This window comes from Eleutherodactylus coqui, chromosome 6 (genome assembly GCF_035609145.1).
Source record: "Eleutherodactylus coqui strain aEleCoq1 chromosome 6, aEleCoq1.hap1, whole genome shotgun sequence".
Classification (NCBI taxonomy): Eukaryota; Metazoa; Chordata; class Amphibia; order Anura; family Eleutherodactylidae; genus Eleutherodactylus; species Eleutherodactylus coqui.
This window is the reverse complement of record NC_089842.1, coordinates 137,414,987-137,442,864: the sequence shown is the minus strand read 5'-3', so window position 1 is coordinate 137,442,864 and position 27,878 is coordinate 137,414,987. Positions and strand designations below refer to the sequence as shown.

The 27,878-nt window shown below is 46.5% G+C and overlaps 1 protein-coding gene across 1 annotated transcript; it reads left to right on the top strand.

Annotated features, from left to right (window-relative positions):
* The first annotated feature begins 774 nt into the window (after positions 1 to 774).
* Positions 775 to 27,878, top strand: KDELR1 (KDEL endoplasmic reticulum protein retention receptor 1). Its single transcript, XM_066607727.1, has 5 exons — positions 775 to 944; positions 11,273 to 11,373; positions 15,447 to 15,605; positions 24,830 to 25,082; positions 27,158 to 27,878. Exons 1-5 carry the CDS (start codon positions 854 to 856, stop codon positions 27,190 to 27,192), a joined length of 639 nt encoding a protein of 212 aa, XP_066463824.1. The 5' UTR covers positions 775 to 853; the 3' UTR covers positions 27,193 to 27,878.

Sequence of the window (27,878 nt, the reverse complement as noted above, 5' to 3'; positions counted from 1 at the left end):
GTGTATGCTGTGTGTGTAATATACAGGACTAGAAGCCCGCGGGCACGGGTGTATGCTGTGTAATATACAGGACTAGAAGCCCATTGAATTCTATTGGCTACTCACATCTGCGGTTTTTTTTTTTACACACGCAAGGAAAAAAGAACAGAAGGTCCCATTTTGGCGCGCATGTAAATGACCAGTACAGGCGACGGGCCCGAACATACGCAGCACACACGTTACACACAGACTTGCCGTGTACTGCGTATTTTACACATCATACGTGGGTGGCATGTGCCCGTGTGAGTGCACCCTGAAGCCACGTTCAGCAGGTAAACTCCTCATGTGGCACACTACATGTCTGCGCTTCCGCACGGAGCGAGGGGCGCTCACACCGCAGGATTCGCCTTTTGGAAAACCCCACGTGAATTCTGCTGTAAAATCCGCATGCGGAATGTCGCCGTGGAAAATCTCATTCCGCATCAAGAAGTGACGCGTCCGAAACCGCGGTGGGGATTCCCTTCAAGACAAAGGATGGCAATAGAGATTGTGGTGCAGAAGGAGCGCAAAACCACCTAAAATCTGGGGAGTGAGGATGGCGGTGACGGGGGAGGGGAGGGTTATGAGGTAAAAAACACTGAAAATCGCTGCAAAACCGCAGCCATAACGGCCCGTGTGACTGCAGACCCCTCGGCACAGCGGAGGAGTAGGAACAGCGTCTGTGTGAGACCGGCGGCCTGCGGCGCTCCCGGTTGTACCGCGCAGTTCCTGGTTCCTGTGCGGCTCCCTCCCTCCTGCCGGAATCTCCCTCCTCCCACTCCCGGCCTAGCACACAGCACAGCCTCCTCCGGCTCCACAGCTCGGCCCGGCCGCCATGAACATCTTCAGGTTCCTGGGGGACATCTCCCACCTGTCCGCCATCCTCATCTTGCTGCTGAAGATATGGAAGTCCCGCTCGTGTGCCGGTAAGCCGCAGTGCAGACGACACAACCGGCGGCGGGGTGTGATGACGTGGAGGCCCGCTCCCGGCAGATGAGTGCATGGAGGGCGGCGGCTGCAGGTGTTTGCGGCACCCTTGTACAGCCGGCACCCCCTGCTTCTTCTGGAGGGGGTACCACAACTCCCACAATGCAGTGCGGGCTATGATGGGGGTTGTGCTCTGTGAGATGATGGGGGTGACTGCTGATGGCTGCCTTCAGAGTACAGTGCCGGCCTGATACTGACCTGTATGTGCCGTACATTCACAACTATGGTGCTGACTGATCCGCCATGTCTGAACGCGGTCTTGTATTATGTTTACGCTTCGGCGGTTTGTCAGAATAGCGCAGTACGCAGAACTAGTGTTATCTAATCCGGGAGAGGTATTGTAATGATTAGAACTTTTAACAAACTTTTGATATGTCAAAGAGAAATGGCAAAAGTTTTGATGAGTGGTGGTCCGGCTTCAGAGACCCTCGCTGACCGTCCCCCAGTACTGCGCCCCTTCAGTTGTCTCCTCTGTCTGCTGCTCCTCTCAGCAGCTGAAGACGAACCCAGAAAGTCTACAAACGTCTTCTAGATCTGCCTCCAACAAGCAGCGAAGACCGTCAGAGGGGCGCAGGTGAGCGCCACAGCCCCCTGTTCTAGCATTCAGCGAGGATCTCTGTAGCCGGACCACAGCTGATCAAGTTTTGACATTTCCCTCTGACAAGTCAAAAGTTGGTTAAAAGTTCTGCTACGCTCTAAGCCAATCAAGTCCGTCTAATGTTTGGACACGTCTTCTGATCCTTCACAGCATCGTGGTTTCCGTTATAAACAAGAGCCGCCCGTGTGATCACATTCTTAGGCTGCTTCCACAGAAGCGACAAAATCACACGATCTCGCGATGCCACAGCGCTACATATCACATGTATGTGAAGCCCGTGCTTTCCAATGGGTTCCGGCACAATAGCAGCATGCTCTATGCAGCCACAATTTGCAAAGTTTTGTAGCCCATGTTTCCCTATGGAGCCTTGCACGAAATTGTGGTTTTTGTGCAATGCAACTTTTACAGGAGGAAGTCCTACCGTTTGTCCCTGAAATAAGCCCTAGTTGCATTAAAAAAAAAAAAACCATAAGAGGCGCTGTCCACTCGGCCGCACTTCTCCTCCAGCAGTTCCACGGCACTTGTTTAGAGGTTCAAAACCCCGCCTCCAGGAAGTGCTGGCTCTGATTGGTTCTGTGAACCAATCACTGCAGCACTCGATGAACCAATCACAGCCATTCAATGCGATGGCTGTGATTGGTTCATTGAGTGCTGCAGTGATTGGCTGATCTACAGCGCTCGATGAACCAATCACTGCAGCGCTCGATGAACCAGTCACAGCTATTCAATGTGATGGCTGCGATTGGTTCATCAAGCGCTGAAGTGATTGGCTGAGCCGCAGCACTCGAGAACCAATCAGAGCCAGCACTTCCTGGAGGCAGGATTTTTAAACCCCCCTGACCAGGAAGCGCTGGCTGAAGACTACAGACAAGTGCCGCGGAACTGCGGCGGAGCAGACAGCAACTGTTTGGTAATGTATTGGTTTTATTTTTTAATGTAGCCAGGGCTTTTTTGGGCGTAGGGCTTGCATGCAAATTCTCTCACAAGTCATTCAAATACGAATGACTGTAATTTTACATCAGTGACTTTTGATCAACCAGCAGCTCTTTGTTGTGAGACTGAAACCGGCCACTGATCGCCGTCACCCTTTGGTTACAACAACTATTATTTGAATCTGCTCTTTCATGTGATCATTTGCCCAATAATCGCCCCGTGTAAAGGCACCTTCATTGGTACGTATGAGTGCTTACTACCAAGGCCTGCAGCTGGCTTGTGAATTATATACACAACTGTCTCACCGCAGGAACCCGCCAGCCCCATTGAAAACGAGGAAACCCGTGGATGCGAGGTGTTTTCATTGGCGGGGGTTCCCTTCATCACCGCTGCGGCAGGAGATCACTATGTTCTCCTATTGCTTCCGGTAGTTCTGGCAGCAGCAGCGCCGGCCCAATTGAAATCTATGGAAGAAAATCGCTGGAGGAATCCCCTGCTGTAGCTGTCACAGCCACAGCAAGGGATCGTGATATTTTCTCATTGGTTTCAATGGAGACAACGCTGCTGCTGCCGGCCCCATTGCAACCAATGCATGATATCGCCAAAAGAAAGAACATGCTGCGATTTGTTTCCTGCATCACATTGCCGTGCCATGCAGGAAAACGTTGCAAATGTGAATGAACCCATTCAAAAGAATGGGGTTCATATTTGTGCGTCTCGCAACGCACAAGTCTTGCACGGATTTATTGCCGGTGTGCAGGAGCCCTTATACAAACTTTGTAAAATAAATAAATCGCGCCCCTAGAAGGAGTTGTCGTTTTGCTACAAAACACGGCATGCAGTTACATCTCAGCAGATATACAAATGATGAGAGTTGTGGTGATTAGATGAACGGTCTTGCTACCTGAGGCCCTAAAACTGGTTCCACCCTTGGCCTATAAAAAGGCTCTCAGAGGTTCCTTGTGTGTAGTGACCTCTTCTTCCGCTTGTGTAGATCTTGTTGACCACTAGACGCCTCTACGACGCAACCAAAGAGATTTCACCCAGTTAACAAGACTTAGATAGGAAGCGCATTATTGGAATGCAAGAAGCTGGATGGTCGTATTGACAAATTGCCCACCACCTGGGATGTTCTGACCAGACTGTTAGAAGGTGTTGGTATGAGTGGTACGCACACAGGACGCCCTCGACAGACCACCAGTAAAGAGAATGGTCTGATCGCCCGACAAGCACGAGCAGCTCCAATTGTTTCATTGTCCACCAGCTAGAGACAGGGGGCGCTACCACTGTCTCTGTCTGAACCATTTCCAGGCACTTGGTGAAAGGGTATTTGGTCTCACGGTGCCCATTACATGTACTGCCTTTGACATCCACCCACTCCTCCGTTTGCAGCGGATATCATGAATGTCAAAACTGGACTGCTATGGAGTAGAAGCAGATTGTCTTCAGTGACAAATCCAGGTTTAGTTTGGACACTGACAACAGCCGTGTTCATGTCTGGAGACCTCGGGGTGAGCGCCTCAATCCTGCCTTTATTGTGGAGAGACACACTGCCCCCACTGCTGGTGTCTGCTATGGCCCCCAGACCATCACAACAGTCGGTCACCCCTAGTAGTGGTACGAGGGACAATGACAGCTCAGCGATATGTTCAGGACATCCTGCAGCCACATGGGTTTCTCTCATGGTGGCTTCTATCAGGATAATGCTCAGCCGCACACAGCAAGGGTGTTACAGAAATATCTCCACATCATTGTCACACTTCTGTGGTCTACTGTCTCCAAATTTATTTCCAATAGAACATGTATGGGACCTTCTAGGACGCCAACTTCGACAGCCTACACGTTTACATGCTCTATAGGCTCAGCTACAGCAAATGTAGACCAATATGCTGCAGGATACCATATAAAACCTGTATGTATGCATGCCGCCTGTATTACATTTTGTATCCAAGCTAGAGGTGGCACAACAGGGTGCTAGAGCCTCCATGCCCACCCGTATCACATCTTGTATACAAGCTAGAGGTGGTACAACAAAGTACTAGAGCCTCCATGCCCACCCGTATCACATCTTGTATACAAGCTAGAGGTGGTACAACAGGGTACTAGAGCCTCCATGCCCACCCATATCACATCTTGTATACAAGCTAGAGGCGGTACAGCAGGGTACTAGAGCCTCCATGCCCTCCTCTGTCACATCTTGTAGCCAAGCTAGGGGCGGGACAACTGGGTACTAGAGCCTCCATGTCCGCCTGTATCACATCTTGTATCCAAGCTAGAGGCGGTACAACAGGGTACTAGAGCCTCCATGTCCGCCTGTATCACATCTTGTATCCAAGCTAAAGGCGGTACAACAGGGTACTAGAGCCTCCATGTCCGCCTGTATCACATCTTGTATCCAAGCTAGAGCTGGTACAACAGGGTACTAGAGCCTCCATGCCCCCCATATTACATTTTACATCCAAGCTATAGGCGGTACAACAGGGTACTAGAGCGTCCATGCCCTTCTGTATCCAAGCTAGAGCTGGTACAAAAGGGTACTAGAGCCTCCATGCCCCCCATATTACATTTTACATCCAACTCCATGCCCCCCATATTACATTTTACATCCAAGCTAGAGGCGGTAAAACAGGGTACTAGAGCCTCCATGTCCGCCTGTATCACATCTTGTATCCAAGCTAGAGGCAGTATAACAGGGTACTAGAGCCTCCCTTCAAGTGTTCAGTTTTCCGCATCATCATTTTGCTCTGCTATTGTAATCACTTACTTACATCAGCATTACAATTCTACATTAAAGGCCCCTGCATACAGGCAGATTTGATTTGCAGAATCTGGGGCCGGCGGCTGCCCCTGGATTCCGCTGCAAATACCGGCCATAGCCTCCTACGGAGACCCGCTGCTTCCTGCATACGAGCTTAAATTTCTGCTCATGGCAGCATGCTCCATTCTGTGTGGTTTTCCACACCAACGGCTGCTATTGAAGTCAATGGAACCTGTCTGTCCCGCTGCCCTTCCGCAGTGAGCACTGCAAAAGGGTCTCAGGATCCGCGTCATCACCTAGCGACGGTGCGGCTTTACTGTACTGCACATGCCCGCTGGCCGGCGCTTCCGCAGTACAGGTAAAGAAGAATCCAGACAGGTGAGCAGGGTCACCGGCCGGGCACCGGGTTGGATCCCGCATGCCGGATCCGACCCTGTTGTGTGCTGGAGGCCTTTATGTTTCATTCAATTCCGGCAACTCCTTCTCGATGCTTGATTCTTCTTGACAATGCATGCGCCTCCTTTGTCTGATGTGACAGTAAGCTGCCCTAAAGCTGTTCAGCGTTTCACAGTATAAGGCCGGCTGCACACGGCCGTGACCGCGGCGGAGCCCGTCACGGCGCCCCCCAGACACCCCCCAAACTTACCTGCGGATCCGGCGTCCTCGCTCACGCATGACGCTGCGGCGTGATGCGCTGCAGCGTCATGTGACACGCCGGCCACGTCACATGACACGCCCACCGTGTCACATGACGCGGACAGCCGTGTCATATGACGCGCCGGCGGTAGGTCGGAGAGGCGGTTTCACGCTATCTTCCGCTGTGCTACAGCGGAAGATAGCGTGAACGGATGGCTTACATTGACTGCAATGGAAACCGTCCGCGCGTACACCCGCAGCAAATAGAGCCTGCCACGGGTGAGGACGGGAGATTTCACGGTGCGGAATTCCGCACAGTGAGCCCTGAGCTATTAGGTTCAATAGAACCTAATAGCTGCGGGCAATGCAGCGGATTTTCGCCGCGAATTACGCGGCGGAAATCCATCCGTGGGAAGGAGGCCTAAGCAATGTGGATGAGATTTCAGGAAATCTCATTCACATGCTGAGGAACAGCACAGCATAAATTGACCTGCGGTGCTTATTTTAAGGCCTTGTGTCCGCGGCACACACGGATTTTTCATGCAGATATTTGCAGCGGATTCACTGCGGGTTGTCGTTAGAGGGATTTTTTGTTGCTTGTGGAAGATCGCGGATTACGTTTTTTTTTTCCCCGCTGTTCAACCGCGTGAAAAAAATTTGCAACCCCACCTCCCAGCCTTTTCCCTACCTCCCTTATTGATTTTAACCTTTAAATACGCAGTGAATTTAAATGTATTTGCAAATGCACTGCGAATTCTAAGCTCCCATAGAGATGAATGGAGTCAGAGCCGTGATAATCATTTACAATCAAATCCGCAGGTGTTGCATGAAGTGCGAACGCCCCATGCTTCTCTATGGGCGGCTTGAACTGCGGATCACACACGGATTTTGCAAATCAAATCCGCCCGTGGACATTGGGCCTTAATCTGTAGCATGATTATTTATACTGCAGATATTCGCCACCGATTTCACCCTTTGCATTGCGAAGTGTAAAATCTGTGGAATATCCAAATCATTTCCACACGGAAATGCACAAGAAAAAATGCAGTTTTTTTCTGCTATTCCATTAAGCCTGAGAAAGAACCCTGAGTAGGTTTGAAAGCTCGCTATAACATCATGTATTTTTGTTAGCCATTAAAAGGTGTCATATCTACAAGATTACTTGGTTTCTCTCACTGAGAACAATCACATCTTGTAACCTAAACTGCACTGTCTGTAGTTCTGTAAGGCCGCTTTCACACAGGCAACACAATCACGTGATTTTCTCGCAATGTGACAATGCTACAAATCGTATGTATATGAATCCCATGCTTTCCAATGGGTTCTTCACATGTTTTGTATATAAAATCGCGGCATGCTTTATACAGCCATGATTTGCAATGTAGCCTATGTTTCCCTATGGAGCCTCCTTTGTGTTGCATTGCATCGCACGAGAATGCAGTTTTCGTGATGTGCGATACAACCTTTATATTGGGTATTTTGTGCCAGATCGACAGCGGAAGCTCCGAGCAGAGGTTCAAACATAGATGTGAAACCAGCCTAACTAAAAATGTAAGTCCCCCAGTTATCTATTTTCAAGGCTTAAAGGGGTTGTCCCGCGAAAGCAAGTGGGGTTAAGCAGTTCTGTATGGTTATTTAAATGCACTTTGTAATATATATCGTGCATTAAATATGAGCCATACAGAAGTTATATACTTACCCCCTCCGGTGTTGGCGTCCCCGTCTCCATGGCACCGACCAAAGCCTTCTTGTGCCTGAATTAGACGCGCTTGTGCAGTCTGCCCTCTTCTGTCCCGCTCCGGCGTGCTCGCGCCGCAGAGGTCTTCTGTGCATGCGCAGAAGACCTGTGTGAAGAAGCAGACAGTGAAAGCGCGTCTAATCCAGGCAGAAGAAGGCTTCGGTCGGCGCCATGGAGACGGGGACGCCAACACCGGAGGGGGTAAGTATATAACTTCTGTATGGCTCATATTTAATGCACGATGTATATTACAAAGTGCATTAATATGGCCATACAGAAGTGCTTAACCCCACTTGCTATGGCGGGACAACCCCTTTAAGTTTAATTTCGCCCATGACGGAGTTGTTTCAGTCCCCTGGCTCCTCTGACCCGATCCACGTTCCACACTGCTAGGTCAGTTTCAGACAAGCGTATTGTAAGGCAAACAAGCTGTTTGGTTTTATTTTAAATACTGATCCTTTTTTGCCTATTAAAAATATAATATCCATAAGGAGGCAAAAAAATACAAAAATAGGTCATGCTGCATTTTTCAAAACCAGGCGTGGAAAATCCGGCCACGTGAATACATATACGTTAGCTCTGTATTACAGTCTGCAAAACACAGTCCAAATGCAGACTGTGTCTGAACCTGGCCTTAAAGTTGCAGCATGTACTTCAGAGCTGCATTCACTCTGCTGCCTTCTAGTATTAACTTTTCACTCTCTTGATGTGTGTAGCTGCATCTCTCACTGAAAACGTGCAGTCGGCAGCAGATAATGTAGTGTTGGCAGCAAGTTGCCAAACAAATGCACGATACCCAACAACTTTCCTACATTAGTCTTGGAGACGCAGCTAAATCATCACTAGAGCACCACTTAAAACCTCCCAGCATTCCTTGCTGGCTCAAGGTGGAAACTGCATTTCATCATTCACGTGACTGCTGCAGCCAATGGCTGACCTTAGTAGTCATGTGGTGTTCATGCACACAGGCCAGTGATTGGCTGCAGCAGTCACATAAAAGATGAATGGCACCTGACCGCTGCTGGAACTTCTGGAAATGGGCAGCTGTACTGGAGCGGTGGGACATTTTACAGCTAAATACGGCTTATGTTTTTTTGTATTTTAGTCTATTCCCTGCTCTTGGGAATTTTTTTGAAAAGTCCCGAATTATTACAATTTGTTGTTTTATGTTCTGTGTGTATGTCATTAATGATGCAGGAGTATATACTTGTTTTGGCTAATTGCATAGGTGGAAGGAGGGTGTGTGTGTGTTCTTTGGTATTTAACTAGTGTTCTGATGTGACATGCTCATGTTATAATTAAGGGTAATGAAAAAAGTTTGGTACGGTGTTAGCCAGTAGAGGAAAATGTGATTGTTCGCAGCAAGAGAAACCGGAAATGCAACAGAAAAGCGTGCGGCCAAGCCGCTCCAAAACCTGCGGCGTTGTGCCGCGGGTTTTGAAGCAGCGCTTTCCCCGTGGAAATCTCGCGTTTTTTTGCTGTGGCCAAACTGCGAGATTTCCGCCAGCAATACACCGTATGGGAACCCAGCCTGAGGTGTGCGCTCCCCACCACCTCCTCTAACCGAATGGGGTGGCAGAAGAAGGTAGAATGTCCACACAGCCAGGGAAGTCGCTCACCAGTCACTTTGTTTCAATCGATTAAGGAGAGTACCTAGAAGGTGAATGAGGAGACTTATAAGGTCATGCATGCTTCTCTGGGTAATATGCAAATAAGGAAGATGGAACAATACCTCTGCAGCGCCACCTATTGGATGGCAGCATTTCTGCAAATCAGTGTCCGACCTTTTATACAGATCCTTGTAACACTGATTGACTTATGCACATATATATCCCAGAGGAGCATGCATGGCCTTGTAAGTCTCCTCACTCACTTTCTAAGTGCTCTCCTTAAAGGGGTTGTCCCGCGAAAGCAAGTGGGGTTATACACTTCTGTATGGCCATATTAATGCACTTTGTAATGTACATTGTGCATTAATTATGAGCCATACAGAAGTTATTCACTTACCTGTTCCGTTGCTAGCGTCCTCGTCTCCATGGTGCCGTCTAATTTCAGCGTCTAATCGCCCGATTAGACGCGCTTGCGCAGTCCGGTCTTCTCCCTGGTGAATGGGGCCGCTCGTGCCGGAGAGCTGGTCCTCGTAGCTCTGCCCCGTCACGTGTGCCGATTCCAGCCAATCAGGAGGCTGGAATCGGCAATGGACCGCACAGAGCCCACGGTGCACCATGGGAGAAGACCCGCGGTGCATCGTGGGTGAAGATCCCGGCGGCCATCTTGGTAAGGTAAGTAAGAAGTCGCCGCAGCGCGGGGATTCGGGTAAGTACTAAACGGTTTGTTTTTTTTTAACCTATGCATTGGGTTTGTCTCGCGCCGAACGGGGGGGGCCTATTGAATAAAAAAAAAAAAAACGTTTCGGCGTGGGACAACCCCTTTAAGGAGTGATGATACCCCTTCTGACCTGCAAAAACAGGTACGCCAGTGCAGTCATGCAAATGGGAGATGTTGCAATGCTTCAGCAGTGTCACTTACTAGATGGTAGCTCTCCTATGAGTCAATGTCCAACCTTTTAACAGGCCTTTACGTATATCAAAGCCATAGTCCTCTTCAGTAGCCATGTACTCTGGATTTGGCTTATATTCCCAGTCATGTTACAAGGCCTGTTAAAAGATCCATCATTGACTTGTAGGAAAGCTGCCTTCTAATAGGTGGTGCTGCAGAGGTATTGTACCATCTACTATTTACTTACCAAATTTCCCAGAGGAGTATTACATGATCTCCCTACACCTTTAGATGGCCCCCTTAAGGAGAAATTGTTACCCTCCCGATGGCTGTGCAGGCAAAAAACGGTGATTCATTGTTGCACCCCCGCCGCAGAGTTCGATCCCCACCTATCATAAAGCTATGGAGTTATCGCACCCTTCTGAGATGGGAATCCTTCTTCTTCTCTCCTTTTGTAAATTGCAGTGGGTGATGTTATTATCTCCCGTCTTGTATTTCCAAGACTATATTGATCACACCAATAAGCATTCGCTTACATGCATCCTGTCATACTTGGCTACACATCAGCGTAAATGAAAATGTGTGAGTTGTGACATGCACAGAATAATGATTTCTGCTGCAGAAGCCATTAACTATGAGAGTCGTATTCAAGAGGCAGCGGTAAAGGAGGCTCCTGGGATATTACCGCTAAAGCTGCTTTGATAAGGAGGATCGGACTATCCTCGGTCGCATAGTAAGAAGCTATTCTCAAGGAGTCTTAATTGAAATTTATATTGACGAACAGGTTGTTGCATTTTATTTCAGATATTAAAGAAATGTTCTGGAACATGAAAGTGTCAGAAACATTTACATTTTTTTTTCTTTTGCCTTGAGAAACCACAAAAGCGCGCAAAACAGTCATCCCGACTCTGATAAAATAGGCTGCATAGGGCGAAGAGAATAATGTGTGAGATCTGCAAAGCAGGGAGGATGTTACTCGCTTTGTAGAACAAACAGGTAGAGGAGAATAAGGATTCCCATACACATGCATGAGATTCTGTTTCTTTGTACACAAAATGTAGTAAATCACAATGCAGCGTTTATCATATTCACTTCTTTCTTCTAGGCATCTCTGGGAAGAGCCAGATCCTCTTTGCGGTTGTATTCACCACTCGATACTTAGACCTGTTCACTAACTACATCTCCTTCTACAATACCTCTATGAAGGTATGTATTACCAAATCCTCCAGCTGTCGTTAGAACATCTGTCGCTTTGCACAAATCACTTTAGAATAAATATATATTTCCTTATGTGAGGGTCAGGGTATGTTCCCACATTGCCGATTTTCCATGCGAAAGTCCATCTGTAAGGCAATGACTGATCTAATTAAGCATGATCTTTCCATGACTTTTGGACTTCCACTTCTTACCCCATTAGAATGCGATGCCAGGACAGCCTAGTAACCGGCAGTCAGTTACAGCTGGTGATGTCACACACCGGCATATACTTGCCCATTCCTCTGAAGCGGCATTAGGGATATGAGCTGTGGGGCTTAGCCAAGGTGTTTCATTATTTTTAAATAAATCTTTAATGAAAATGTGCCCAACTTTTCAGACGACTTTTCAGATTAAGCTGCTATGTGTGTGTACATAAGACAGAGCACTATTTCTGGGTGTTATACGACTTGTAGTTTTTTCTGTGCAGGGTGTATTTTTTGGATTATCAGTTCTCTCAGGACTAGTGGGAGGAGCCTGCTGCTGTGCTGTGTTCTATAGACTATACACAGACAACTGCAGATTCTGCTCTCTAACTGTCTGTAACACACAGAGGCATAATATTATCGTGTAGGAATGTACAGCATTACTGAGAATAGTACATGTGAATAGCAGCAGTCACCTCGCCATAAGCTCTTACCCCATGCCTCTATGTGTCTCTCCCTCCCCCTATACAGTTCACATGAGGGTGTACTTGCACAAATGATATTTCCATGCCAGTTTAGTCCGGTTGAGATATGGATAGAAATCGCACAGGAAAAGAACCAACCCATTGATTGCAATGGGTTCATGTACACTTGCAATGTTTCTCTCAGACCAAGAGTCCGAGATAGAAAAATCCAAGCATATCCTATCTTTGGACTATTCCTATTCAAGAATTACTCATTTCCTATGGAAGCCTGAAAAAAAAAAATCGCACTTTGCATTTGAGTGCAATCCATTTTTTTTTAACATTATAACTATTGGAAGCATATGCAATTTCTTCCCCACCCCTCGTACATGTATAAAACGCATGTTTAAATGCCAAAATGCATCACACTGGTAGGAAAATCGCAGGTTAAACAAGTATAATGTAGGACAGATTTTCACTGACCTATATTGCACTCGCCTGTGTAAATACAACCTAAGGGCTCATTCATGGACTAAAACTCTGCACATTCAGGCCTTAGTCAGACGGGCGGTTTTTCGCGCGATTTGCGGATCGCATGACGGATGCGCATGCGCAAATCGCGTGACCAGGGGCGAAAAATCGCGGGAAAAATCTGCACCTAGCCGCGTTAATCGTCGCAGCAAAACGCCCGTCTGACCGGAGAAAAATCGCCGTGCGCATCAAAATGCGCATGAAACTTAGACTGGCCTGCGAAAAAAACGCAGCTAGCTGCAGTAAATGATTTTGGTGCGCACATAAAACGCCGAACGCAGGTAGGCGCAATCTGCGAATCGTCGTGTCCTATAATTTATCGCATATCCGCATAAAAAGCGGACATGTGACCGATACCATAGCGAACCATTGGTTCTATATATGCGCGAATCGCATGCGCAAATCGCGCGAAAAACGCCCGTCTGACTAAGGCCTCAATGTGTATTTTAACCTTCTTGTGGTTTTTTGTGCACATAATCACTGTGTATTTAAGGGCACCAAAAACCCTGCAAGGCGGTCCAATAGATTTCTCTTATCTTCCTTTGCAAAAACACAGTAAATATGCAAGCATCATGCATATTTATGCAATTCCATTGACTTCAATGGGCCGTAATAAGGGCCCTGAAAAACGCAGGTCTGAATACCCCAATGCAAATCAATAGGGTTTCAGCATTACATATTACATGCGTAATATGCTGCATAAATCTGCCCATGTGAATGAGCCCTAACAGTTATAGCGTGATGACTCATCCCCATCCTCCACATCCTATGAAGAAAGCTGGGAGGTAAGAAGACCCCCAGCGGCCAGCACAAGAGAATAATTTTTTGGCACAAAAACATAATTTTAGGTAAAGTAAATAGCAGTTTTCCTAGTTGTCACACTGGCCAGCATAAAAGCTTTGCAACATTAGTGACCATTTAACCCTTTCCAATCCACTGTCTGACCTCTGAAGACATTATGATTTAAGGCTGTACAGCTCCGATGTTGGAAGACATCCGTCAGGGTTCTCTTACTGTATATTGCCAGCCTCTCTGCTGTCGGAGCCTATCCAACGTGTCACCTCATGCAGTACTGGCTTTAGCCAGCATATAGCGCCGTTGTATAACGGCAGAAAAGGAGTAAGCCCTCTAGGACGCCAGGATACAAATCGGATTGGAAAGGGTTAAGGCTTTATACTGGTCGGAGCTTTATTTTTTTAATATCGAACTCCAAACCCACAGTGTATATACAGATATAGCAAAGTTTAACCACACCTAATTCGTCAAATAAAATGTGGCACAGACCTTTTTCTATAGATTTGTAATTGTTTCTATGGGGACAGGATGAGTTGTTGCAGTTAATTATTAACATTACATTAAATGTTGCTACATCTGTAATTTTCTGATACAATTCCGTCTGCCTGCAACCACCAGTAGAGGGAGCTCAATGTATAAGTATATGCTGTAAACGCCTAAGCTCTCTATTGGAAACCAATAGTTGACAGCAAAAGTTAAGAAAATGTAAGTGAAATAAATGATTTAAAGAAAGAAGGCACACAAGAATTAAATTAATTAATTAATTAAAATGTGATTTTTCAACTAAATAGATTTTATAAAAACCTACAGAACATATACTGGTCATATCTTCACATGTATCTTAAGCCGAACAATTAAATGATGCCCTCTCTTCTAATTGTAACACCATGGCAACCTCCCACCTACAGTATATGTAGACCGCATTGACCGTGGCATTTAAATGGCTCTCACAATAAGATCACGAGGGGCTGTGCATTTGCAATGGCAACCTGGGCCTTGTGAAGATCCTCAGAGCTACAAATAGTATTGCAAGATATTGTCTAAATGATCTAACTACCACTAGTTCCCTGTGGGGACTAAAAAAAAAAGTTTAAAAACAGTTAAATATTTCTTCCAACACTTATTTTTAACATATATTTGGTATGACTGTGTCCATAAAAGTCTGATCTATTAACATACTATCAGGGATACCCGGCGTGGCCCGGGACACATTTTCTTCAAAGTCTCAATCCATGTATTTCATTCAAGATTTAATCCTGGGCAACGCAGGGTATCCCTGCTAGCTTAATAATCGCATACATGCGGCAACAACGTCTTCTCTCACGTGTCTGCCCGTTTGTGTAGGCCTAGCTAATGATGTGCGCCCCTTTCCCCTCTGCCTTGCCGCACGGCAGAGTGGAGGTGCGCCTACGCATCACCAAATCTGTCTTGTCGCGCTTCCTAGAGAACTTTCTAAATTTTCAAGATGCAAGCTATCTCCCTGCCACATTTCGTCAAAATCGCTTCAGTGGTTTAGCCGTGAAAAGGTAACAAACAGTTACTTTTGCATTTATAATAGTATGGATTGCATTATTTTTCTCGCATATTGAATGCTCTCCAAAAAAAGAGAATACACAACTCCAGAATTACGTTTTGTCAGTCTCCCTGTGTCCAAGACAAAATTTTATAAAAGCGATCAAAAAGTCATATTAACCCCGAAATGGTACCAATAGAAACTAAAGATTGAAAAAAAAAAAAAAAACTAAAAAAAAAAAAAGTAAAGTATGGTTGTCAGAAGAGGGCGGCCGAAAGGAATTTTAATCTTCTCTTCTCTTAAAAAGATATTTATAATAGATACAAAAAAGCTATATAAATCTGATACCTCCATAATCGTTCTGACCCATAGAATTAAGTAATTGTCACAGGGAGGAAAACAAAAATGAAAAGTTGCCTCTTCTCCAAGGGGTTAACAGTGAACGCCACAAAATTGCTGTTTTATGTATTTTCCCATACTTAAAAGAAAAAAGTCATATAGATTAAATGCTACCAAAACGTTATGATATTTTTGCTTTTCTTTACTTCATACTAATGAAAACTTTTCCTTTCTCAGCTTGTATATGTTGCAAGTTCGTATGCCACAGTGTGGATGATCTACAACAAATTCAAAGCTACCTATGATGGGAACCACGATACTTTCCGAGTGGAGTTCCTTATTGTTCCCACAGCTATTTTGGCCTTTCTTGTTAATCACGATTTCACTCCTCTAGAGGTAAGGAAAATATATTGTTTCTAGACTTCTTCACTGTTATGGGTGCCTAGTGGGGTTTACCCAGCAGTCTCCTCCCACTGCTCATTTTCTTTATTCATTGTACTTTTGCAGTAAAAGGTCTACCCCCCGCTCCACCCCGCCGCCCCCCGAATCTTTCCGTCTGAGTAGGCAATTACTCGAAAAAAGCGATGCTCGATCGAGTAATTGTCCTAAACGAGCACGTTCGCTCATCTCTAATCACAATACCTGGTATTCCATGTAGTTTAGATAAGGATGGCTTACCAGCAGCACACAACTAGACCCAAATTGGGTAGGACTGGAGTAATGACACAGTGACCAAAGAACTTGAACCACCGTTCCCAGGTTAGATCCAAAATAAGAAGAGTGGCAGCATAAGTGGGTGCAGAGTAGGGAACAGCTTTATTCTTCCATGCCAAAGATAAACAGCTGCATTTCGACCCTGTGGGTCTTTGTCGAGCTTGACACGTAGCTGTTTATCTTTGGCATGGAAGAATAAAGCTGTTCACTTCTCTGCACCCACTGATGCTGTCGCTCTCCTTCTTTTGAATACTTGGTATTCCATTGCTTTAACACTTTGCAACATGTACATGTACAGCAGATATACACAGGGTTTGCATGGAAGAGACTTATTCCAGGGCTGGCATGAATTTCATCCTACTTAGACTTACTGTTAAAAGTACAATATTCTGCAATACTGATTATTGCAGTATATTGCACAAGCAATTGGTTGCTCAAAAGCTCAAGTCCCCTAGTAGGACTTCAAAAAATAAAAGAAAATACGTCAGAGGTTTTCTCATCTGTGCTTTTCATGGCAGAGATGGAAAATCATTGCTTAGGTTACCAACCACCCAGTTGGAGCCTATGGAAAGGGTAAAGAGTAGAGATGAGCGAGCACCAAAATGCTCGGGTGCTCGTTACTCGGGACGAAATTTTCGCGATGCTCGAGGGTTCGTTTCGAGTAACGAACCCCATTGAAGTCAATGGGCGACCCGAGCATTTTTGTATTTCGCCGATGCTCGCTAAGGTTTTCATGTGTGAAAATCTGGGCAATTCAAGAAAGTGATGGGAACGACACAGCAACGGATAGGGCAGGCGAGGGGCTACATGTTGGGCTGCATCTCAAGTTCACAGGTCCCACTATTAAGCCACAATACCGGCAAGAGTGGGCCCCCCCCCCCCCCCCCAACAACTTTTACTTCTGAAAAGCCCTCATTAGCAATGCATACCTTAGGTAAGCACCACACTACCTCCAACAAAGCACAATCACTGCCTGCATGACACTCCGCTGCCACTTCTCCTGGGTTACATGCTGACCAACCCCCCCCCCCCCACGACCAGTGTCCACAGCGCACACCAAACTGTCCCTGCCCAGCCTTCAGCTGCCCTCATGCCACGCCACACTCATGTCTATTTATAAGTGCGTCTGCCAGACGAAAAGCAGGCACACACTGCAGAGGGTTGGCACGGCTAGGCAGCGACCCTCTTTAAAAGGGGCGGGGCGACAGCCCACAATGCTGTACAGAAGCAATGAGAAATAAAATCCTGTGCCACCGCCATCAGGAGCTGCACACGTGGGCATAGCAATGGGGAACCTATGTGCCACACACTATTCATTCTGTCAAGGTGTCTGCATGCCCCAGTCAGACCGCGGTTTTTAATTCATAGACACAGGCAGGTACAACTCCCTATTGTGAAGTCCCTGTGGACCCACAGCATGCGTGGCTCCCTGGAACCCACCGGCGGTACATAAAAATATCCCATTGCATTGCCCAACACAGCTGAGGTAGTAATGTCGTGCTTAATGCAGGTGGGCTTCGGCCCACACTGCATGCCCCAGTCAGACTGGGGTTCTTTAGAAGTGGAAACAGATGCATTTATAATTCCCTGTGGACCCACAGCATGGGTGGCTCCCTGGAACCCACCGGCGGTACATAAAAATATTCCATTGCATTGCCCAACACAGCTGAGGTAGCAATGTCGTGCTTAATGCAGGTGGGCTTCGGCCCACACTGCATGCCCCAGTCTGACTGGGGTTCTTTAGATGTGGAAACAGATGCATTTATAATTCTCTGTGGACCCACAGCATGGGTGGGTGCCAGGAAGCCACCGGCGGTACATAAATATATCCCATTGCATTGCCCAACACAGCGGATGTAACGTCAGCTGTAATGCAGGTGGGCTAAAAATTCATTTGATTACACTGTAGCGAGGGCCCACAAAAATTGCTGTATCAACAGTACTAATGTACATCCAAAAAATTGGCCATGGCCAACCAAGAGGGCAGGTGAAACCCATTAATCGCTTTGGTTAATGTGGCTTAAGTGGTAACTAGGCCTGGAGGCAGCCCAGTTTAACGAAAAATTGGTTCAAGTTAAAGTTTCAACGCTTTTAAGAACATTGAAACGTATAAAAATTGTTTAGAAAAATTATATGAGTGAGCCTTGTGGCCCTAAGAAAAATTGCCCGTTCGTCGTGATTACGTGAGGTTTCAGGAGGGGGAGCAGGAGGAGGAGGAGGAGGAATATTATACACAGATTGATGAAGCAGAAATGTCCCCGTTTTGGATGGTGAGAGAGAACGATGCTTCCATCCGCGGGTGCAGCCTACGTATTGCTTAGCTATCTCTGCTGTCCGCTGGTGCAGAAGAGAAGTCTGGGGAAATCCAGGCTTTGTTCATCTTGATGAGTGTAAGCCTGTCGGCACTGTCGGTTGACAGGTGGGTACGCTTATCCGTGATGATTCCCCCAGCCACACTAAACACACTCTCTGACAAGACGCTAGCCGCAGGACAAGCAAGCACCTCCAGGGCATACAGCGCGAGTTCAGGCCACGTGTCCAGCTTCGACACCCAGTAGTTGTAGGTGGCAGAGGCGTCACGGAGGACGGTCGTGCGATCGGCTACGTACTCCCTCACCATCCTTTTACAGTGCTCCCACCGACTCAGCCTTGACTGGGGAGCGGTGACACAGTCTTGCTGGGGAGCCATAAAGCTGGCAAAGGCCTTGGAGAATGTTCCCCTGCCTGCGCTGTACATGCTGCCTGATCTCTGCGCCTCCCCTGCTACCTGGCCCTCGGAACTGCGCCTTCTGCCACTAGCGCTGTCAGATGGGAAGTTTACCATCAGTTTGTCCACCAGCGCCCTGTGGTATAGCATCATTCTTGAACCCCTTTCCTCTTCGGGAATGAGAGTGCAAAGGCTCTCCTTATACCGTGGATCGAGCAGTGTGTACACCCAGTAATCCGTAGTGGCCAGAATGCGTGTAACGCGAGGGTCACGAGAAAGGCATCCTAACATGAAGTCAGCCATGTGTGCCAGGGTACCTGTACGCAACACATGGCTGTCTTCACTAGGAAGATCACTTTCAGGATCCTCCTCCTCCTCCTCTTCCTCCTCCTCAGGCCATACACGCTGAAAGGATGACAGGCAAGCAGCATGGGTACCGTCAGCAGTGGGCCAAGCTGTCTCTTCCCCCTCCTCCTCATCCTCCTCATGCTCCTCCTCCTCCTCCTGAACGCGCTGAGATATAGACAGGAGGGTGCTCTGACTATCCAGCGACATACTGTCTTCCCCCGGCTCTGTTTCCGAGCGCAAAGCGTCTGCCTTTATGCTTTGCAGGGAACTTCTCAAGATGCATAGCAGAGGAATGGTGACGCTAATGATTGCAGCATCGCCGATCACCACCTGGGTAGACTCCTCAAATTTTCCAAGGACCTGGCAGATGGCTGCCAACCAGGCTCACTCTTATGTAAATAATTGAGGAGGCTGACTCCCACTGCGCCGCGCAAGTTGGAGTTGGTATTTCACTATAGCTCTACGCTGCTCATAGAGTCTGGCCAACATGTGGAGCGTAGAGTTCCACTGTGTGGGCACGTCGCACAGCAGTCGGTGCACTGGCAGATTAAACCGATGTTGCAGGGTCCGCAGGGTGGCAGCGTGCGTGTGTGATTTGCGGAAATGTGCGCAGATCCGGCGCACCTTTCCGAGCAGGTATGACAAGTGGGGGTAGCTTTTCAGAAAGCGATGAACCACCAAATTAAACACATGGGCCAGGCATGGCACGTGCGTGAGGCTGCCGAGCTGCAGAGCCGCCACCAGCTTACGGCCGTTGTCACACACGACCATGCCCGGTTGGAGGCTCAGCGGCGCAAGCCAGCGGTCGGTCTGCTCTGTCAGACCCTGCAGCAGTTCGTGGGCCGTGTGCCTCTTCTCTCCTAAGCTGAGTAGTTTCAGCACGGCCTGCTGACGCTTGCCCACCGCTGTGCTGCCACGCCGCGTGACACCGACTGCTGGCGACGTGCTGCTGCTGACACATCTTGATTGCGAGACAGAGGTTGCGTAGGAGGAGGAGGAGGGTGGTTTAGTGGAGGAAGCATACACCCCCGCAGATACCACCACCGAGCTGGGGCACGCAATTCGGGGGGTGGGTAGGACGTGAGCGGTCCCAGGCTCTGACTCTGTCCCAGCCTCCACTAAATTCACCCAATGTGCCGTCAGGGAGATATAGTGGCCCTGCCCGCCTGTGCTTGTCCACGTGTCTGTTGTTAAGTGGACTTTGGCAGTAACCGCGTTGGTGAGGGCACGTACAATGTTGCGGGAGACGTGGTCGTGCAGGCCTGGGACGGCACATCGGGAAAAGTAGTGGCGACTGGGAACCGAGTAGCGCGGGGCCACCGCCGCCATCATGCTTTTGAAAGCCTCCGTTTCCACAAGCCTATACGGCAGCATCTCTAGGCTGATCAATTTGGCTATGTGCACGTTTAACGCTTGAGCGTGCGGGTGCGTGGCGTCGTACTTGCGCTTGCGCTCAAACTGTGGCGCTAGCGACGTCTGGACGCTACGCTGAGAGACATTGCTGGATGGGGCCGAGGACAGCGGAGGTGAGGGTGTGGGTGCAGGCCAGGAGACGGTAGTGCCTGTGTCCTCAGAGAGGGGTTGGATCTCAGTGGCAGGTTGGGGCACAGGGGGAGAGGCAGTGGTGCAAACCGGAGGCGGTGAACGGGCATCGTCCCACCTTGTGGGGTGCTTGGCCATCATATGCCTGCGCATGCTGGTGGTGGTGCCTCCCCAGCTGATCTTGGCGCGACAAAGGTTGCACACCTGGGAAACAGTTGGTGGATTATTCGGTCTGGCCCTGCCTCTACCGCTGGCCACCGCACTGGCTCGGCCTGTGCCCACACCCTGACTTGGGCCTCCGCGTCCTCGCCCGCGTCCACGTCCTATAGGCCTACCCCTACCCCTCAGCATGGTGTATTAGCAGTGATTTGATTTCCCAGGCAGGAAATAAATTGGCGCAAGCCTGCTGTTAAACGTAGCTGGCTGCGTATGATTTGTTTACTATCTCCACCCACCACACACGTACACAGAACGCTGAGGACTGACAGAGGCAGGGCACATAGAATGTTTCCCTTTTTTTAAAAAGAAAAGGCCCACTGACTATATTCAATCAGATAAGATATGTGTTGCACAGAAATGCAGTTATATGAAGTGCAGCAGAGCAGTTACTTTTCACAGGCAGCAAATAAATTGGCGCAAGCCTGCAGGACAAATAGAATGTTTCCCTTTTTGGGAAACGGAGGGCCCACTGACTATATTCAATCAGATAAGATATGTGTTGCACAGAAATGCAGTTATATGAAGTGCAGCACAGCGGTTAATTTTCCCAGGCAGGAAATAAATTGGCGCAAGCCTGCAGGACAAATAGAATGTTTCCCTTTTTGGGAAACGGAGGGCCCACTGACTATATTCAATCAGATAAGATATGTGTTGCACAGAAATGCAGTTATATGAAGTGCAGCACAGCGGTTACTTTTCCCAGGCAGGAAATAAATTGGCGCAAGCCTGCAGGACAAATAGAATGTTTCCCTTTTTGGGAAACGGAGGGCCCACTGACTATATTCAATCAGATAAGATATGTGTTGCACAGAAATGCAGTTATATGAAGTGCAGCACAGCGGAGACTTTTCCCAGGCAGGAAATAAATTGGCGCAAGCCTGCAGGACAAATAGAATGTTTCCCTTTTTGGGAAACGGAGGGCCCACTGACTATATTCAATCAGATAAGATATGTGTTGCACAGAAATGCAGTTATATGAAGTGCAGCACAGCGGAGACTTTTCCCAGGCAGGAAATAAATTGGCGCAAGACTGCAGGACAAATACAATTTTTCCCTTTTTTGGAAACGGAGGGCCCACTGACTATATTCAATCAATAATATATGTCTTCTGGCCCTGCCTACACAATTCTCTCCCTGTAGTATTACTGCAAGGCGCAATGCTCTGCAGACAGCCGATTTTGAAAAGAAAAAAATATGCAACACTGCTAACAGCAGCCTGCACAGTACTGCACACGGATAGATGTGGCCCTAAGAAGGACCGTTGGGGTTCTTGAAGCCTACACTCACTCCTAACACTCTCCCTGCCTAACCACCACTTCTATCCCTGGACTATTACTGCAGGGCGCAATGCTCTGCAGACTGCCGATTTTGAAAAAAAAAAATTTGTGCAACACTGCTAACAGCACCCTCCATAGTACTGCACACGGATAGATGTGGCCCTGAGAAGGACCGTTGGGGTTCTTGAAGCCTACACTCACTCCTAACACTCTCCCTATAGCAGCTCCGGCACCAACAGCACTTTCCCTCAGCTAACTCACAAGACATCTGAGGCGAGCCGCGGGAGGGGCCGACTTTTATACTCGGGTGACATCTGATCGCCCCAGCCACTCACAGCAGGGGCGTGGTATAGGGCTTGAACGTCACAGGGGGAAGTTGTGATGCCTTCCCTGTCTTTCAATTGGCCAGAAAAGCGCGTTAACGTCTCAGAGAGGAAACTGAAAGTAACCGGAACACCGCGTGGTGCTCGTTACGAGTAATGAGCATCCCGAACACCCTAATATTCGCACGAATATCAAGCTCGGACGAGTACGTTCGCTCATCTCTAGTAAAGAGGGGTTTCCATATCTTTTATTGAATTTAATAGCTGCTATGGAAACAGCGTAGCATAGCTCACTATACGGTCTTCGTAATTCCAATTCACTTCACTGTGAGCTTCGGAGATGGTGCCCGGCTTTTTCTGACAGGGGGTTGGGAAAGAGCACCAGGTTTTTCCATCTCTACCATGGAAAGCCTAGATGGGAACACCCTGTATAGATTTTATTTGTTTTTTAAATATTAAAAGTTACCAAAAAAAACTTGCTACCCATTATTACTGTAAAAAATGAACATATTTGGTATTACAGTGTCTACTTAAGTCCAGACTATTAAAATATTGCATTATTTATCATATAGTGAATGCTGTAGGAAAAAAATACACAATTCCAAAATTGTGCTTTTTTTCTTGGTCAATCTGTATCCAAGAAAAAATTGAATAGAAAGCAAGCGAAAAGTCATATATACCCCGCAAAAAAATCGAGTCCTCACACAGTCCCATCGACAGAAAAATAAAAAAGTTATGGGTATCAGAATATGGCAACAGAAAACAGTGGTTTTTATTTTTAAGGAAAAAAATTATACTTTTTTAAAGGTAGTGTAACAAAAAAATGTAAGTTTAGTATAATCAAAATCTTACTTACCCATAGAATAAAGTCAGCATGTCCTTTTTACTGTGCCACGTATGCGAGGAAAAAACCTACCCAGAAAAGGTGCAATTGCATTTCTTTTCCAATTCATCTCATTTTTAAAACTTTTAAAAGTTTTTCTTTACTTTACATGGCACATTACGTTGAACCATTGAAAAATATAACTTGTTCTACAAACAAGCTCTTATTAGGCAACGTTGAAGAAAAAAATCATTTCTGATTGCCCGTCACTTTATACTGTAAATCAAGAAGCATATGGTATTATTTCTGGGGATTCTGGGACTAGAAATGATGACGATCGGTTTCCTAAAGTACAATAGATTCACCCTCTGGTAAACAAAAGTGAGTATCTATTAGATATAACAAGGGAAGCGTTTTATATGACATGTTATGAGACACTAATCTTGCAGGATCTAGCCTCTGGGTCTGTCACTGATACCAAGAACAAGCTGAGCTTGTGAAGAGCAGGCCAAGCATGCACAGTCACTCTCCACTAATAGGCATTAGTTACATGTTGCACTCTACGTGGAAGTTGGGAACATGATCTCTAACCTTCATATGTCGTTTGCAATGCATATAGAAAGGCATTGCCCAAAATTGATAGTGCGTTTAATACAAGTTCACTGGTTTCATATATGCGGTGCAGTCCGATATTGTGCTGGGACCAATATCTGCTTCTACGTGGAAAATGGCGCAGGATCAGCATTTTAATGCAGATGGTAACTTGATTTAATAAATCCGTTTAAGACTGTTTTGGTTGGGTTTTTCTGCTTGCTGATGACACAAAAGTGCATAATAGGGCTGATGGTACTGGTGCTGTCTTGATCATGGAGAAAGAGTTTAGCTTTATTGGATAAATGGTCAAAACAATAAAAACTGCAGTCCAATATTTCCAGATGTAAAATACTGCACTTTGGGAGAAGAAATCCTCAGACTGAGTATCATATCAGCTGTTCTGTGTTATCCAGGACTTCGGAATAGAAGGATTTACGGGTTCTGGGTCCTCACTGCAGTCAGGCAGCAAAGAGAGCAAGTAGGATGCTCAGCTGTATAGTTGGAGGTATAACCAGTGGAAAGAGGGAGATTGTGATCCAGCTGTATAGATCACTGGTGAGACCACATCTGCAGTACTTTATATATTTCTGGAGACCTCATCTACAGAAAGACACCTGATAAAATAGAATGAGTCCAAAGACTGGCTACAAAAATGGTGGAAGGTCTCAATTACAAAACTTTTCAGAAAAGACTTAAAGAACAGAATTTGTACAGCCTGGAGGAGAGAAGGAAAAGGGGGATTATGATCAAAAAAATCTGTACTGCGCATGTGTGATGGAGAGCCGTGCAAACCATCTGCAGTACAGATGAAAATGAAAGAAAGCAGGTACACAGGGTCGCCGGCCGTGGGCTCCTGCTTTCGGAATCCAGTTCTGCCATGTGCAGGTGGCCTAAGAGAGAAGAAAAATATATATATTATAAGGAGAGACTTAAATAACCATGCCATCTTTATCTGTTGTCAATTTTCCATGGACAGTAAACAATGTAACGATTATACCCGTAAAGCTCATCATTTAGATAGATTCAATATCGTCTACTATTTACTATTAATTTATAATTTATTTATTTCACAGATTTTGTGGACATTTTCTATCTACTTGGAGTCTGTTGCAATTCTGCCCCAACTGTTTATGGTCAGCAAGACTGGGGAAGCCGAGACCATTACCAGCCATTATCTCTTTGCTTTGGGAGTCTATCGTACCCTCTATCTTTTTAACTGGATTTGGCGCTACCAGTTTGAAGGCTTCTTTGATCTCATTGCAATAGTAGCAGGAATTGTACAGACGATCTTGTACTGCGACTTCTTTTATCTATACATTACCAAAGGTGAGGAGGAAATATGGAGTATATCTGTGGAATTAAAGCTGCCACTCTTGATCTTCCGAATTAAACACTTTGTCCAGTGTTGTATCTGGTGTACTCCGCATTGTGAGACTTCATGTTAAAGAAATATGGAAATGCATCATAGAAGTAAACACACTGCAAGATTTTCTGCATGCTCCTGAAAGTCTTGTAGAGAACACTAGTGTTAATTCCCTTCTGATTCCTTTAATTTTCAAGTTGGCTGAGGCAGATGGGTTTTCACTAACGGGAAGGCCTTAAAGAGGATCTATCACTGGGTATAATCAGCGAGGTTGCATGGCTCCACTTACTCCCCATTTTCTTTCATGCTCATCTCCCCTTTGCCTGGACAAGCTCTCCTTAGGTACGGTTTCCTGGGCTCCCAATGTGTCAAGTGGAGAGTCTCCACCATTTAAGGCGCTTTTACACAGGGTGATTATCATTCTGATTGTTCAAAACACTGGACTCCCACGGGGCTTGGAACGATAATCGTCCCGTGTAAAAGCATGCAGAAACTAAATGAATGAGAATTGTTCAGTTTTAAGCATGCTTAAAATCAGAATGAACATCATTCAGTGTAAATAGCAGCTGTTCAGTACTAAACGGCCGCTGCTTACAGTAAATGGAGACGGGAGAGGCGAGGGAGAGAACTCTCTTCCAGCCGCCCCGCCTCTCTTCTGGCCGCTCTGTGAGTGATCCAGCAATACTCGGTTCTCTGTAACAGTACGGGAGTGAGGATACACGGGGGACAAGTGTCTGGCATCGTTTGTCCAACACTCATAAAAGGGCCTTTACTCTCAGCGGGTGACACCAGACTTGATTGACAGTTCAGCATCACCCATTGAGAGTAATTGAAGGGGACTGCCCACTTGACAAATTGAGAGTGCTAAGAGCTAAACCAAAGAAGAGCCTGTCTAGGCAAGTGGAGGTGAGCGGGAAAAGAAAATAAAGATACAGTAAGCTGGACCACAACAGCAGAACCATGCAGCTAGTCCCACTGATTCTATTCAGTGACAAGTCCTCTTGAACATGCCTGGTCTCCTATTGCATTTAGTGGGGGATAGAGATTAGCGAGCGTACTCGCTAAGGCAAACTACTTGAGCGAGTAGTGCCTTATGCGAGTACCTGCCCGCTCGTCTCAAAAGATTCGGGTGCCGGCGGGGAAGAGCGGGGAGATCTCTCTCTCTCACTCTTTCCCCCCTGCTCACTCCCACAACTCACCGCTCTCCCCCGCCGACACCCGAATCTTTTGAGACGAGCGGGCAGGTACTCGCATAAGGCACTACTCGCTCGAGTAGTTTGCCTTAGCAAGTACGCTCGCTCATCTCTAGTGGGGGAGGCTTCCGCTGCAGCCAGTTGAATCACAACCATACATAGGAATAAAAGAAGGAGGGAGGTGAAAGAGATGGTCTCTTGGGACACCCAGATATTCTTGCAGTTGTGTAAATTCTTTTATCTACTACATGAATCCATTAATTGAGATTTGTCACTACAAGAAAAACCATCTGCCTACTAGAGCCGACTGCTTGCCTCATTCATGCATTAGCTTAACCTTCGCTAGGTAGCATCATCATTACCAAAAAGTGCCGAGATGTAACCTCTTGAGGACCATATACATCAGCAGGCCTGGGCTTTAAATTTCCACCATAATGAAAGTGTATCATAGGTTTTGAGATGCAACACATTGGACTATGCAGCTGTGTTTTGTTGCCAACTGTGAGAGATATCTGGATACCTTACAAGGAAGACAGATATTTTTTTTTTGTTCTTTCTTACCTAATTAATTGGGCATGGTCTAATCAATAAAACATTTGGCTGTGCTGCTGTCTCGGTGATCATGCAATTTCCAGCATACCGGTCATGAGACTGAGCCATGGATATTCACCAGCTTAGCTTTGACAGCTACAAATGTAACTTTTCAGGGCTGTAAAAATATAAGGTTTGTCTGGCATCCCCATTCATCTATAAGGTACTTATCAGCAGAGGACTTTTGCTGCTATTTTGCTGTTTGACCGTACAAAATAGAATTTAAATTTCTTTTTTTTTCTTTCTAATTCTAGTCCTAAAGGGAAAGAAACTCAGCTTACCAGCATAAGAAGACAAAGCACACACTGTCCTCTTCTGCAGTGTATCACTTTCCGTTGTGAGGAGAGGAATTACTAAGATGTGTATCACTTAAGTATAAACTCCAGGGCGGAATGACACAAAACTGAACGGGAGCTGCTTTTCATCTCCACCACTCCTCGAGAAATGCTAAAGGAAGGATTCCTAAAAGAAGAAAATTACTATTAAGCTGGCTGATACTTTCTTAAAGAGACTGGACTTCAGTGTGTCAGTCCTTACAGTTCGGGCCTTAAGAATCTAATGAGACACTTTGAAATTAGAATTCCATTTAGTCGATTTTCTAATTGTAACTTTGATTTCTGAAGGCACATCCTAGTTTTTTGCTAGAGATGTAAGGATTTAGGAAAAAAAAATGTTCCCCAACCCTTTCTCTTTTTTAAATGTTGATTACAGCTTTGTTAGCCGATATAACTAGGGCCTTCTCTTCCTTTGGTAGTACAATCAAATATGAAGTTTTTGCCTTTCCCTTTTTCTGCAAACTACAGGTGTTAAAAAAAGAGGGTAAACCAAAACGTCAACGGTATGTTAATCACTCGCAGATATTATGTATTTTTGGCAAAAACAATACTCGGAAATGGATTTTTTGAAATATTTGACTGCAGCCTTTCTATGCAATCTTTAAAATGTTTTATATTCATTAAATGATGTTAAATATCA

Bases quoted from the DNA above. Each gene is read 5' to 3' on its own strand.
- KDELR1 (XM_066607727.1), top strand. From the start codon at position 854: ATGAACATCTTCAGGTTCCTGGGGGACATCTCCCACCTGTCCGCCATC. The intron at 945-11,272 runs GTAAGCCGCAGT...TCTTTCTTCTAG, and splicing joins GAAGTCCCGCTCGTGTGCCG to GCATCTCTGGGAAGAGCCAG. The intron at 11,374-15,446 runs GTATGTATTACC...TTCCTTTCTCAG, and splicing joins TCTACAATACCTCTATGAAG to CTTGTATATGTTGCAAGTTC.